The following is a 14,926-nucleotide window of genomic DNA, read 5'->3' as shown; positions in this document are numbered from 1 at the left end:
TCTTTGCTGTGGGTAAATCTGAAAAGCTATGCATTGCTTTCAAATTTACATAGTCTTACCCTTTACAAAACAATTTTAAACAGCATTCACCTCAGGACATCCAGGAACAAAATGGATGCATGGATTTGGGTAAGGCTCACTTCACTATATGAAGGTTTTAAAAACAGATACAAATATATATTTGACATATAAAGCTGTTTTTTTTCTAAAAGATAATAAACCTATAGGAGAAAAAAAAACAAATCAAAACTATCTGCCCTATGAACTCCCCTCAGTTCTTCTTATCCCACTTATGTTAGGACAGGTATACAACAACACAGGCCTGCCAGACAGTGACAGCTTTGGATTTTAGGGCAGATTATAGGGTCAGGTCAGAAAATGTGTGTCAACGGGACAGTTCAAACACAGGGGCAAAACCTTAAAGAAAAAAAGATAAGTGTGCAGGTTCTCAAGTCCTGATTTCCGCTGTTCTTTCGGTTCATTCAGCCTAGTTCCACAGTACACACTCACCTCACTGGCATTTCCTCAAAAATGCACAGGGCGAGCCTGAGGCGTGAGCTACAGCGCATGCGCCACAAGGGACCGTCTCGCGCCCAACCACGAGGGGGTGCCCTCCGCGGGGCCTGGCGGGGCGGGGGCCTGGGCGGGGCTTGGGCCGGGGCCGGGGCGGGGCCTGGGCCTGGGCGGGGCCGGGGCCGCGGCCGGGGGCGGGGCCGGGCCGGGGCTGGATGCGCGCGGGAGATTTGAACTTCCTTTCCAAGCAGTCAGGTCCCGCGCGGAAGTAAGGTTGCGCAGCTGTTTTCTCTTCAGGCCCTACAACTAGGGGCCAAAGTGCAGACTACACAGATGGTGGAAGGACCAGGATGTACTCTGAACGGAGAGAAAATTCGGGCGCGAGTGCTCCCAGGCCAGGCGGTGATAGATGTGCGGGGAAGTGCTGTGCCGAACCTGGAGAGCCCCGCATTGTTACAGGCAGCCTCAAGGGTCCAGATCTCTTCACAGGTGAGCTACTCCAATTACTGACCATGGAGCATGCAGAGAGAGATGGAATAAAATCCCTCCCAGGTTTCCAGCATCAGTAGTGCCGTATCTTTTTCTCCTGGTCCATGTTCCCTGGAGACCCGCGTTTTCCAACGTTTATCTTTATGGGAAGGAGAAGTTGGTCCTAGCTAGAGCGCCCAGACTGTTATGCCTGAGCGGATAGAATCGATTTGAAGGTGTTTTATTCAAAGTCACCTTGCGTAACTTTTTAACAACCCAGGGAAAAAATGGTTTATTTAGGTCTACAGCTGCCTTTTCCACTATTAATACTATTCAGCAACCTCTCATGCTTTTTCTTCACATTTTTAAGATAATAAGCTTTTAACATAAAATCCGAGCTTCTTACCTGACTAATATTCTGCAGTTGGTTCATAATGTGACAAATAACAAATAATTATAAAATTACACATAGGAAATTTAGCACTAACTTGTTACTCAATATTGCCATCTAATGAAGGAGCAGTCAAACCCAGTTCTGGATCCCTTAAATGATTTTTTTTTTTTCTTTTTAAAGTAAATTGTAGCACAACTTCTTGCCACTCAGGTATTCATTGCAGATGGTGGAGTATTCATTTGGTAAGAACTTAGAACTGTACTGAAAACATTCTGATTAAGCCATCATACTTTTAAAGCCCTTCAGATGTGTGGATGATTGTATTTCATGGATACATGCATATTGTGCTGTACTTCAATTTCTCCTGCAAAGCTTCCCCATAGCCTTTGGTCCTAGAAAGAAAAAAGTTGCCAGCTATGAAATTAGCATATGCTTCTGACTTGAAAAAAAATGAGGTTCTAAATCTGAGGAAATACTTTTTCAAACTTTGAAAAAATTTTGCATCTTCTTCCAGTTCCCCTTCTATTTACTCTGACTTGCTATATCAGTAAGTACTCTGTACTTTTTTTTTTTTTAATTATCACGTTTCTCAAAATAATTTCAGGGTGCTGTAGAGATGAAATTTAATGGTTATTAAGAATATTAATGTTTATAAAAATCATTCATTCAACAAAAATTTGAATACTGAAGGCACGTTGGAGAGTGAAAACAAACACTTCCCCTGTGTATCATGTATTTTAATTGGGAAGATACATAAATGTTCATTGAAGAACAGCATAAAGAAATATATGTTGATAAGTTCTCTGTAGGAGAGAGACATGCTTCTAAAAGGACTTAGTTCATGGAAGGCTTTCCTGGGAATGAAACCAAGTTGAGGCATGAAGGGGTGAGTGGGAGATAACACCTGTGCTGAAGGGAGGCCTCAGAACAAAGAAAAAGAGCTTCTAGCATATGAAGCAATAAAAGAAAACCAGTGTGGATGGAAAAAGGAGAATGAAGCAGGGATGGTGGTTTGATATAATATTGATTGGTGGGTAGAAGGCAGACCACAGAGAACACTATAGATGAGACTAGGGACTCTGTGTTTGTCATAAGAGCCATGGGAGTCCTTGAAGTGTGACAAGATTCATTTACACTTTGAAAAGAAAGAAAAAAAAACTAGAGGGGCTGGGGATGAGGCTCAAGCCATAGCACGCTCACCTGGCATGCGTGTGGTCCGGGTTCCATCCTCAGCACCACATACAAAGATGTTGTACCCGCCGATAACTAAACAATAAATATTAAAATTCTCTCTCTACCTCTCTCTCTCTTTAAAAAAAAAAAAAAGAAAGAAAGAAAAAAAACTGGAGAAAAGCCAAAGCAGACAATGCAGTGATTCAGGAGAGGAACTGGGACTGGGTGCTGATGGTAAAGATTAAATGAGAGAGGAAAAAAAAAATCACTCTTTCAAAAGTACAGGCCATATGCTTAGCAATGAATATGATATGAATATTCTTATCAATGTCATAATTTACATGATTCAACATTTTGTATTTTGTGTTAGGCCTTATGCTAGCTCCTGAGGATTTAAGTATGAATAAGATAAGGTTCCTGCTGTAAGAGTCTAATGTAATGTTTTAAATAATCACCTCATTATAATTTAGGCAAAAAGAAAGAACATTTCCTTTTAAATTTATTATGAATTTTTCTGGTTGCAAGGCATGAGGTGCTTTTAAATATCATTTAGTCATGAGAAAGAATACCTAAAAGGATTAACCTGATTCTACTGAGAAGAATTGTGAGGCTCCGAGTAAGTTTAAACCCATTGCCCAAGATCACATGAGTAGTAAAGGAATGAGCCAGGGTTTGATCTTCTTTCTCACTCCAAAACCTGTACTCTTAATTATGCTGCAGACTTGCATTTATAGCTATTATATTTTATACTCTAATAGAGGAATCTACAAATTGGAAGAGATCTTTGTGATTAGAATTAGAAGTCTGGTTCTATTAAATGGAATTAATAATATCCTTATGAGTCTTGATAAACTTCTAAGTATTCTGCCATCGCTTCACATTCTAGGACTTTGATCTAAAAAATAATAGCCAGGCACAGTGACAGGCTACTCAAGAAGATGAGGCAGAAGGACTACAAGTTCCAGATCAGTCTGGGCAACTTAGACCCTGTCCCAAAATGAAAAAAAAAGGGAAGAGGGTAGAAGTGTAGCTCAGTGGAGAGCACTCCAGGTTCAATCTCTAATACCCCAAATAATAATGATAGTAATAACCCTTGTAAATCTGAAGAGTCTTTTGCATTTGAGAGGGATGTTGGATCCATTCATTAAAACATAGTAGGTTGTCACAAACTTCTTGCAAGATCATTATTGTAACAGATGAGACTGTTTTCTATGCATATATGCCAAAAAATTAAAGCTATTAAATGTTTTCTGCTACTGGTTTGGAATGTTTCATTTTCTCAAACATTGTTTTAAAATAACAACTATATGCTATATTTTTTACAGTGAACATGAAAAACTTACAAATTGAGTACTTAAAATCAAATATTTAAATTTCAGATAATCATCACTCCAAAACCCCACCAAACAATAAAATGCAAACCCTGTACCACAGTAGATAACTGTCATCATGACCAGTTACAATTTGTCTTATAGCATTTCTCTTTGTTCCAATTTAAAGTTCATAGAAAACACACTTTAATATATCTCTGCCTATGACAACTAATCCTCATTTTGAAGAAGAAAGCCTAGCTATACAAGATCCTAGCATCTGCCAGTCATGTATGTACTCTATTATTCTCTGAGTTTTGATCCACTGTCTTGTCAGCATAAAAATTATGCAACTATGTAAGCACATTGCATAAAACTCTGCTGGAGCTTGTAGAACCGTATGGCAAGAAACAATCTTGGAATGTAAATGAATGTGTTTGGCTAATGAGCTTTGAAGAGTCAATCCTCCTATTTTAATTGTTGGGTGGATACAATATTTTAGTGAAATCAGTGTGTAATCTGCATGTGTTTTCAATCTCCTTTCACAAAGTAGGATATGAAACAGTTTATTTATAAGCATTCATTTCATTTGAAACATGATTTCCTGGTTATTCCTATGACTTCTTAACATTTGATGCATGCATTTAACATTCTAGCTATTTTCATCTTTATACATCAGAGTATCATGAACAGATTAAGATTTAATAAAAGTGAACATATGGAGAAGAACAAAGTTTTTAATAGTGCAAAATGATTACAGATTTAAAAATAAATTTCATATTCCTTATGAATATGTTTTTGTTTTGGGAATGCCTACTACATGAAAATAATGAAACCTCATAATAAGTTTTTCTCTTACCTTTCCCTTCTCCAAAGTGGAAAAAAATCATAGCTCATTCTACTGCCATTATTTAAAGGAATGAATTAATTCACAGAAATTCATTTTCCAGCTAAATGAAGCTAATTTTTTTAAGTAGCCAAAGGAATTTCCAAATATTGTATATAGCATGCGTTATATACATTTTGCCTTCTTAGGGGGATTATTGGTAATTATTTCTCCTTAGTGACTTAGAATCATCATTATCAGTATCCAGAATTATAATGGATCATGAAATGGGGGATAACAGAGAGCACATATCATCGCATTATTTCACAGATAAGCAATCTAAAGGAGGTCATTTTCTGAGGTCATTGTAGCTTTTTATCCAATATTGTTCAGTGTGCTGTAGAGATACAAACATCTGATCAACTTGGTTTTTAATTTATACTCCTTTTTTACTTCCAATTTGAAAATTCTTATAGCCCCATCTTAGTTTTTGTGGTCGGGATTAAATTAGAGGACATATTAAACTCTTAGTGCCTTGCAAAGTAAATATCCTGGAACTTGTTCCTTTCTCTGCTACATCAGGGCTTCCCACCAGACCCATTTACCTCAGGAACACCTTCTACCCTTATAAAGGGTCTGTACTCAGTTGATGTCTCTGGATAAGTGCTCAAAGGACCTGGTCTTTAAAAACTATAGAGTATACAGACCTAATGACCTTCAGTTTGGAGCTTAGAGACCATTTTAAAATTAGGTTTTCTGATGGTTTAGATTGGCAGATAAGCGATCTCTGATTAAGAAAATTGTTATATTATGGGAGAAAAGATCATGTGAGGAAGGACGAGGAGAGAATATGAGAATATATAACATTTTCTTCTCTGTGGGGAAAATATGTAACTGTAGTAAAGTTGAAACATTTATCTATGAAAAAGTCTTATTCTGCTCTGAAAAGTTCATCTTCCTTGTTCACCCATGGATAGGCAGGATAAATGGTAATCAGCGCAATAAATCATGTGCTGTCTCTGAAAATATATGTTGTTTTGAAGATTTCATATTATTAAGCCACTTGAAAATGGGAAGGTGAACCCTACTCAATCATACTTAAAATTGTGGCAAAGGAGATTTTCATCTCTTTCAGAAAATAAAAAGGTTGAAATGTTCAAATAATACAGTAACAGGATTATAAGGGTCAACATGAGAAAGTCAAGTATATATTGGGCAATTGTGTATAGTTACAGAAAAGATAATAGGCTTGTGGAAATTAATTTTTGAATTTGTCTAGGTATCAGGAGCTTGTAGAATGAGGTGATAACCCTAGATTCCATAGTAGGACAAGGGAATAGCCTGTAAATCTTAGGTTTATTGTAAAAGCCTCACCCTGTTTGTACACAGTAGCTCACAAAATAAGTGAAACAAGCCATCACTGATATATCAGAATTTTCCATTAAAATGGAATTTTTTTTTAAAAAAAGTGAAGAGTATATTGATTGGCGAAATTTTTATTTTGTCCCAAGTGGTATGTAGAACTCATTTTAGAAATAATAGTATCTAAGTGAAGCTCCTGAATAATGGACAACTAAATTAAATAATCTTTACCTGTAATTTTTCAATTTTTCTCCAAACAAAAATGTAGTATTAAAAACATTGTTTTTAAAGCAGCTGTTTAGTGCTAAATAAACATCTCTCTCTCTCTCTTACACACACACACACACACACACACACACACACACACACACCGGGTGCTTTGGGACTCCTTGCTGCACATGCCTCAATCTCTTTTCATTAAACAATTTATGGGAAATTCTGGCAAATGCGGTATTTTACTTCCATGTAGCATTCAATAATTATGAGAATTTTGTCCTCTTACATTGAAATCTTACTCCGTTGCAGATCACGTGAAAATAAGGGACTGAGAGATGTTAATAGATTTTTTTAAAAGGACGAAACGCAAACGCATGGTTCCAGTAGAATTTTTTTTGCTGTGAAGTCTTAGAACAGGTCAAGCAAGATGGATATGGTAGGGGGAGACAGTGAGCCTGTTTTTTAAAGCTACACTGAGTTTTAGGAGAGAAGAGAGAAGGGATCTGTTTAATCCTACATACATTTGCTGACCCCCAGGCATTGTGTAAAGCCCTTGAAGATACTAGCTAAACATAAGTTACAGCCCCCAATGTGCTTTTACAGATAGGGAAGAAATACAAGTCACACACAAATAATAATTCAGAGTAGTAAATACCATGACCATGGTTTAGAAAATGCTATGCTAAGTGTGACGAGTAGAATGTCTCAATATTATTCATCTGCCCAGGAGGGAAAACCCTAGAACCAGAGAGAATTACAAACTATATATGTAAGCAAGGATGAGGTTATACCAACATTTCATTTCAGTTCCCAAACACCTCATCAGGTATTTAAAAAACTAATTCTTGAACATATTTAAGCCAAGGTCACACAGCATCTTTGGCTTGAAGAGCTTCTGCTGCACAGAATTGATTTGATAGATTCAGGTAAAGTGAAACACAAGTATTTCTCCACCTATAACCATTCTTCCATTTGTCCTTCTGCCAATAGCTGTGTTATAATATTCATATTCATTGGGCCATAAACATCTTTTTCAGCATTTGTATGCCCTTAATTTCATGACTTTCAATTTTTCTTTTTTGATGTCATATTTATGTTGTTTTCAATTATGGAACATAGGTGAAACACCGGTAGAACAGGTAAGGCAATTTTATACCTTTAAAGATTAAGTTTGAGGTTCTCTTTGAGGCTCTGTCAGGCAGGACAGCATATTTCACTTTTCACTGGCAGCTGTGTAAAGATATATAATGGTCTCATGCATTTTAAGTATATTGGCCTTTATATCTTTGGACTATTCCTTCCAAGCACAACAGGATTTATTTACAAGGACAGTTATTCTCCTTTGTCTTGTTAATAAGTGGCTTGTAACCATAAAGGTTTTAAGGACCATCGACTGAGATTTTCTTTTACTAACTGGCCAAATTTTCCATGTTTAGATCTTTATAAAATTTCTGATAGTTAACAGAGTAGATAAATGCTTCAAGACAGTCTTTGATGGCTTGAGGGCTTAATCCTGCCAGGAGGTTTGAAAACTACTCCTCAGCATCAGCTATGGGTGAAGTTTCAACTCTGCTCTTGATAAATTAAACCTTGGCATTTTGATAATGGGACTCTCCAACCAGGCTTTTTCCCACCAGGGCTTCTCTAAAACTCTAGTCACTAATTATTACTACATTGCTAAATCCAGTAGTCCAGTCTCAGCCTTCGTCTCACTTAATTTGTTGGCAGCCCTTGACATACCCTCTTACGTGGAACATGATTTTCACTTGCTTCTAAGATACTGACTTTCTTAGTTTTGCTTCTACCTTGCAGTCTGCCTTCTCAGTCACCTTTGCTGCTTCCTCCTCCTTCCTTCTGACTTCATAGTGTTCTTTTGCTGATTCTCCCACTGGAGAGCCCTAGACCTAGTTCCCGTGACCCTCTTTATCTACATATACTCCCTGTCTCATCCAGTGTTGCAGCTTTAGATACCATTTCTCTGCTGATCATTGAACAAATTCATGTCTTCAGCTCAGACTCTTCCCCTAAACTCCAGACTCCTATATCTGTTTACTGGACTTTTTTTTTTTTTTAACGGATCTTTATTTTTATTTATTTGTATGTGGTGCTGAGAATCGAGCCCAGTGCTTCATGCATGCTAGGCAAGCACACTATCACTTAGCCACAACCCCAGCCCTGGACAGTTCTTTTTAATAAACCTCTCAACTTTAACATGTCTAAAACTGCTATTTTTCCCTTCCTAATATGTTCTACTCAAATCTTCCCCATCTCATTGGATGGCATTTCTCTTTTAAGCTGTTCAGGCTAAAAGTAGATTATTCTGAACCCATGTCTCTCTCCTCCCACATTAAATTCACTAGCAAGTACTTTTTGTCTTATCTTCAAAATATGTTTAAAAATCTGACCAATTTTCACTGTCTCCATTGATTCAGATCTCCATCTCTTAGCTGGATTTTTCAGTAGTATTTTAAGTATTTTCTTGGCTTTTAGCCCCTCAACCAAAATTCTAGACAGCAGCCAGGGAGTATATATAAAATAATAATGTAGATCATATTTTTCTTCTGTTTGACTACTATCAGAGAAAAAGTGACTGCTTAGATTGTATCCTTTTGGCTACTCACTTTTATACTATTGTGAAAGCTAATCTAGCTCTCAATTTATGAGATTAAAAAAAATAACATGCCAAAAAATCAGAAGTTAAAATGTAGACCAGACTTTAGGGCTATGGAATTAAGAACATACCTGGAGTCCGAAGGTTAGTACATCAGTTCAACCTTCAAAGACTATGTATATGGTCAGCAGAGATAATAAGAAGTGAAAGCCAAGAACAAGTTCATTAAAATCGACCCAGTGACAGAGGATAATAGTTTGTTCTGTTCTGAGAATAATATTGGAGACTCTCTCAGATGGTAAGGAGCAAATTCAGGTGTTAAGGGGCAAATGCATGCATAAGATGGTCACTAAAGTAACCTGTAATTACCTTTATTAGCATAGTAAAAATCACACCCCCAAGTAGAAATCACACTCCCAGGTAGAGACTTAAGATGGTACTGAGACACATGGAGAAACATGTAGAAGAGCACAGATGCAACTAAAACTCAACTTCTACCTGTGACATCAGCAAGAAACCAGGTTTCTGCCTACCCATTGATACCATAAAAGCTGTGTACCATTTTCCTTCATTTGAACCAGTCTGAGATTGATCTCCCCGCATAAGAATAAAAAACATTGTTCCTTTTGTTAGGTTGATTCCCAAGTATCTTATTTTCTTTGAGGATATTGTGAATGGAGTGGTTTTCCTTATTTCCATTTCAGAGGTTTTGTTGCTGATATACAGGAATGCCTTTGATTTATGCGTGTTGATTTTATAACCTGCCACTTTGCTGAATTCATTTATTAACTCTAGCAGCTTCTTTGTAGACTCTTTTGGGTCTGTTAAGTATATTATCATGTCATCCGCAAATAGCGATAGTTTAATTTCTTCTTTTCCTATTTTTATGCCTTTAATTTCTTTTGTCTGTCTAATTGCTCTGGCTAGTACTTCGAGAACTAAATTGAATAGAAGTGGTGATAGAGGGCATCCCTGTCTTGTTCCAGATTTTAGAGGAAATGCCTTCAGTTTTTCTCCGTTTAGGATGATGCTAGCTTGAAGTTTAGCATATATAGCTTTTACAATGTTGAGGTAAGTTCCTGTTATCCCTAGTTTTTCTAGTGTTTTGAACATAAAGGGATGCTGTACTTTGTCAAATGCTTTTTCTGCATCCATCGAGATGATCATGTGGTTCTTGTCTTTAAGTCTATTGATGTGGTGAATAGCATTTATTGATTTCCGTATATTGAACCATCCTTGCATCCCAGGAATGAATCCTACTTGATCATGGTGCACAAGTTTTCTGATATGTTTTTGTATTCGATTCGCCAGAATTTTATTGAGAATTTTTGCATCCAAGTTCATTAGAGATATTGGTCTATAGTTTTCTTTCTTTGAAGTATCTTTGTCTGGTTTTGGGATCAAAGTGATGTTGGCCTCATAGAATGAATTTGGAAGAGCTCCTTCTTTTTCTATTTCTTGAAATAGCTTGAAAAGTATTGGTATTAATTCTTCTTTGAAGGTTTTGTAGAACTCCGCTGTATACCCATCCGGTCCAGGGCTTTTCTTGGTTGGTAGTCTTTTGATGGCTTCTTCTATTTCTTCTTTTGTTATTGGTCTGTTTAAATTGTGTGTGTCTTCCTGTCTCAATCTGGGCAAATCATATGCCTTAAGAAATTTATCGATATCTTCATTATCTTCTATTTTATTGGAATATAGGGTTTCAAAATACTTTCTAATTATCTTCTGTATTTCTGTAGTGTCTGTTGTGATATTGCCTTTTTCATCCCGTATGTTAGTAATTTGAGTTCTCTCTCTTCTTCTTTTTCTTAGCATGGCTAAGGGCTTGTCTATCTTATTTATTTTTTCAAAGAACCAACTTTTAGTTTTATCAATTTTTTCAATGGATTCTTTTGTTTCAATTTCGTTGATTTCTGCTCTAATTTTAATTATTTCTTGTCTTCTACTACATTTGCTGTTGTTTTGCTCTTCCTTTTCTAGGTTTTTAAGGTGTTGTGTGAGTTCATTTATTTGTTGGTTTTTTCTTTTTTTGAGGTAAGAACTCCAAGAAATGAATTTCCCTCTTAAAACTGCTTTCATTGTGTCCCATAGATTCCGGTTTGTTGTGTCTGTGTTATCATTTGATTCTAAGAATTTTTTCATCTCCTCCTTTATGTCTTCTATAACCCATTGATCATTCAATAACATATTGTTCATTTTCCATGTGATGTAGGATTTTTCCTTCCTTCTTTTATCATTGATTTCCAATTTCATTCCATTATGATCAGATATGGTGCATGGTATTATCTCCACGCCTTTATATTTACTAAGAGTTGCCTTATGGCATAATATATGGTCTATCTTTGAGTAGGATCCATGTGCTGCTGAGAATCAACCTAACAAAAGAGGTGAAAGATTTATACAATGAAAACTACAGAACCCTATAGAGAGAGATAGAAGAAGATCTCAGAAGATGGAAAAATGTACCCTGTTCATGGATAGGCAGAACTAACATCATCAAAATGGCGATATTACCCAAAATTCTCTACAGGTTTAATGCGATGCCAATCAAAATCCCAATGGCATTTCTTGTAGAAATAGACAAAGCAATCATGAAATTCATATGGAAAAACAAAAGACCCAGAATAGCAAAAGCAATTCTAAGCAGGAAGTGTGAATCTGGAGGTATAGCGATACCAGAGGTCAAACTGTACTACAAAGCAATAGTAACAAAAACAGCATGGTACTGGTACCAAAACAGGCAGGTGGACCAATGGTACAGAATAGAAGACACAGAGACTAATCCACAAAGTTACAACTATCTTATATTTGATAAAGGGGCTAAAAGCATGCAATGGAGGAAGGATAGCATCTTCAACAAATGGTGCTGTGAAAATTGGAAATCCATATGCAACAAAATGAAACTGAATTCCTTTCTCTCGCCATCCACAAAAATTAACTCAAAATGGATCAGGGAGCTAGATATCAAATCAGAGACACTGGGTCTGATAGAAGAAAAAGTTGGCTACGATCTACATATTGTGGGGTCGGGCTCCAAATTCCTTATTAGGACACCCATAGCCCAAGAGTTAATAACAAGAATAAACAAATGGGACTTACTTAAACTAAAAAGTTTTTTCTCAGCAAGAGAAACAATAAAAGAGGTAAATAGAGAGCCTACATCCTGGGAACAAATTTTTATCCCCCACACCTCCGATAGAGCCCTAATATCCAGAATGTACAAAGAACTCAAAAAATTAAACAATAAGATAACAAATGGGCCAAGGACCTGAACAGACACTTCTCAGAGGAGGACATACAATCAATCAACAAGTACATGAAAAAATGCTCACCATCTCTAGCAATCAGAGAAATGCAAATCAAAACCACCCTAAGATACCATCTCACTCCAGTAAGATTGGCAGCCATTATGAAGTCAAACAACAATAAGTGTTGGCAGGGATGTGGGGAAAAGGGTACACTTGTACACTGCTGGTGGGGCTGCAAAATGGTGAGGCCAATTTGGAAAGCAGTATGGAGATTCCTGGGAAAGCTGGGAATGGATCCACCATTTGACCCAGCTATCGCACTTCTCGGACTATTCCCTGAGGACCTTAAAAAAGCGCTCTATAGGGATACGGCTGCATCAATGATTATAGCGGCACAATTCACAATAGCTAGACTGTGGAACCAATCTAGATGCCCCTCAATAGATGAATGGATAAAAAAAAATGTGGCATCTATACACAATGGAGTATTATGCAGCACTAACAAATGACAAAATCATAGAATTTGCAGGGAAATGGATGGCATTAGAGCAGATTATGCTAAGCGAAACTAGCCAAGCCCTAAAAAACAAATGCCAAATGTCTGCTTTGATATAAAGAGAGCAAATAAGAACAGAACAGGAAGGAAGAGCATGAGGAAAAGACTACAGTAAACAAAGACGAATGGGGGGAGAGAAACGGAGAGAGAAGGGAAAGCACATGGAAATAGTAGGAGACCTTCAATGATACATAGAATTATAAGAGGTTATGAGGGGCAAGGGGGAGGGAAAAAAAGGGAGAGAATTGAACAACAGCAGGGGAGGTAGAGAGGGAAGATGGGAGGGGAGGGGAGGGGAGGGGGGATAGTAGGGGATAGGAAAGGTAGCAGAATACAACAGTCACTAATATGGCATTATGTAAAAATGTGAATATGTAACAGATGTGATTCTGCAATCTGTATTTGGGGTGAAAATGGGAGTTCAAAACACAATTTGAGTCAAATGTATGAAAGATGATGTATCATGAGCTATGTAATGCTTTAAATAATCAATAAAAAAAAAAAAAACATTGTTCCTGTGCTAATGTGGCTTTATCTGGTTGTTCTGGTAGAGAGCCCAAGAACCCATGGGAGTCCATAACCCATAAGTCAAATCTCTAATATTGCTCTTATTGTCTATGCTATGGCCACACTGGCCCACAGGATTCCAGGTCCTTCACACTGCCAATTCTGCCATTTCAGAATTATGGCTCTCTCTCTCGGCTCATGTAAAACTTGCTCAAATGCCAATTTCCCAATGAAATTGTGACTGCCCTTCCAAACTGCTCACTGTTTCCCCTCCCCAATCTTGATCTCTTTCTCATCTGGATTTCTTTTCAGATGTTCTGACATATTGTGTTCTTAAGTTTGTTGCCTTCTCTTCGCCTGTTAGAAGATAACCTTCCTAAGGGTAGGATGAATTTAATTGTTTATTGACATCCTCAGCTTCTAGAACAAAACCTATCACACAGTAGAAAATCAATAAATTTTTCTAAAATGAATTAATCTAATTAAATAGCCATGAATTGTTTGTGTGATTTACTATGGCTTGACCCAGGGGCACTGTACCACTGAAAACTATATTTCTAACCCTTTTTATTTTTAATTTTGAGATAGGGTCATGCTAAGTTCCTGAGGCTGTCTCAGCCTCCCAGGTCACTAGGATTACAGGCATATGCTACCATACTTGGTTTTGATCCATTTTTAATGGGAAAGATTGTGGTCAGAGAATGTCTGTGTTGTAGACACAGTAAATAACATGAACTGTTATAGCTATTGGCTTCTAGAGATTTTATTAAAATGATGTATAGTCTTATCAGCTGTTAATTTAGTAATGAGACAGTTGGGACTCAATTTACTGTTTTAGTAGGTGTTGTGACAGCACTGTTTATTTCAAGGGTACCTTATCTGTCTCTTTGCCAGGGATCATCCTAAAACATGGTAAAGTCAGAACTGAGTAGAGGAAAGCAGGTCTGGGCAGGAAGCCAGCAAGAAGTAAGAGCAAACTAGTCATGTGGTTTTCCATGTTGGGAGGAAGGGAAGAGGGGCAGTCAGGCATAGGGCTGGATGATCATGTAACAGCTGAAAGAAAACTTTTTTTAATCAGCCAATCAGATAGGGGATAGATGTTGAGTTTGTGATGTGAATTGGAAAACTAAAAGACTAAAGGAAAATAAAACACAATAATGAAAGTAGTAGCTAATTCCCTTCTAACCAAGGACTAGGGAAAGCTATGTGTGAGTGTGAATGTGTGTATGTGTGTGGAGGAGGCGGGGTGGGGGGGAAGGTGGCTACACACACTAAAAATGGTAAAATTCATCTCACAGTCTTTTCTGGGAGCCCTGACAGAAGCTGAGGGCATGATTAAAGCCACTTGCTAATAAATAATATTGGGGGAGGCTAAGAAGTTGCTGACATTGTAGTGGTAGAGAAACAAGATTCTGAGCTATTAATTCATAAATCAATGTAGAAGACCTTCAGTCTAAGGTCCCCAAAATATAAAACTTAATCTTATACCAAGGCAAAGTTTACTTATGATAGATCTGCACCAACTCTGTATAATCATTTTATAAGTGTCCTGTTTAGTTTTATAAGAACTTTGTGCATGCTAATTGGTTGTCATGGAAACCTACCTTGAAACCTGCTATTGTAATCTATACTTGGCTTGAAGTGTATGTTAAGTGGCTTAAAGTCCCTTGTGAGGCAGAAAAGCATCATGACTCTTGTTGCTTCTCAAGTCAGGGCTCTAACAGGTTCATTTATAGAAGCAA

The 14,926-nt window shown here is 37.3% G+C and overlaps 1 protein-coding gene across 1 annotated transcript in view; it reads left to right on the top strand.

Moving 5' to 3' along the window:
• Positions 1 to 846: 846 nt before the first annotated feature.
• The window catches only part of NEIL3 (nei like DNA glycosylase 3), a gene marked incomplete at both ends in the record, with an annotated part of 47,109 nt that continues 33,029 nt past the window's right edge, over positions 847 to 14,926 (top strand). The window contains one exon of the mRNA XM_081269493.1: positions 847 to 1,002. Within this exon, the coding sequence (XP_081125619.1) occupies positions 847 to 1,002 (156 nt within the window). The remainder of the gene's footprint in view (positions 1,003 to 14,926) is intronic.

Source organism: Spermophilus citellus (assembly GCF_964194105.1).
Source record: "Spermophilus citellus genome assembly, chromosome: 16".
In the NCBI taxonomy this organism is placed as follows: Eukaryota; Metazoa; Chordata; class Mammalia; order Rodentia; family Sciuridae; genus Spermophilus; species Spermophilus citellus.
The sequence above is the reverse complement of the archived record's forward strand: the minus strand, read 5'-3'. Positions and strand labels throughout refer to the sequence as shown.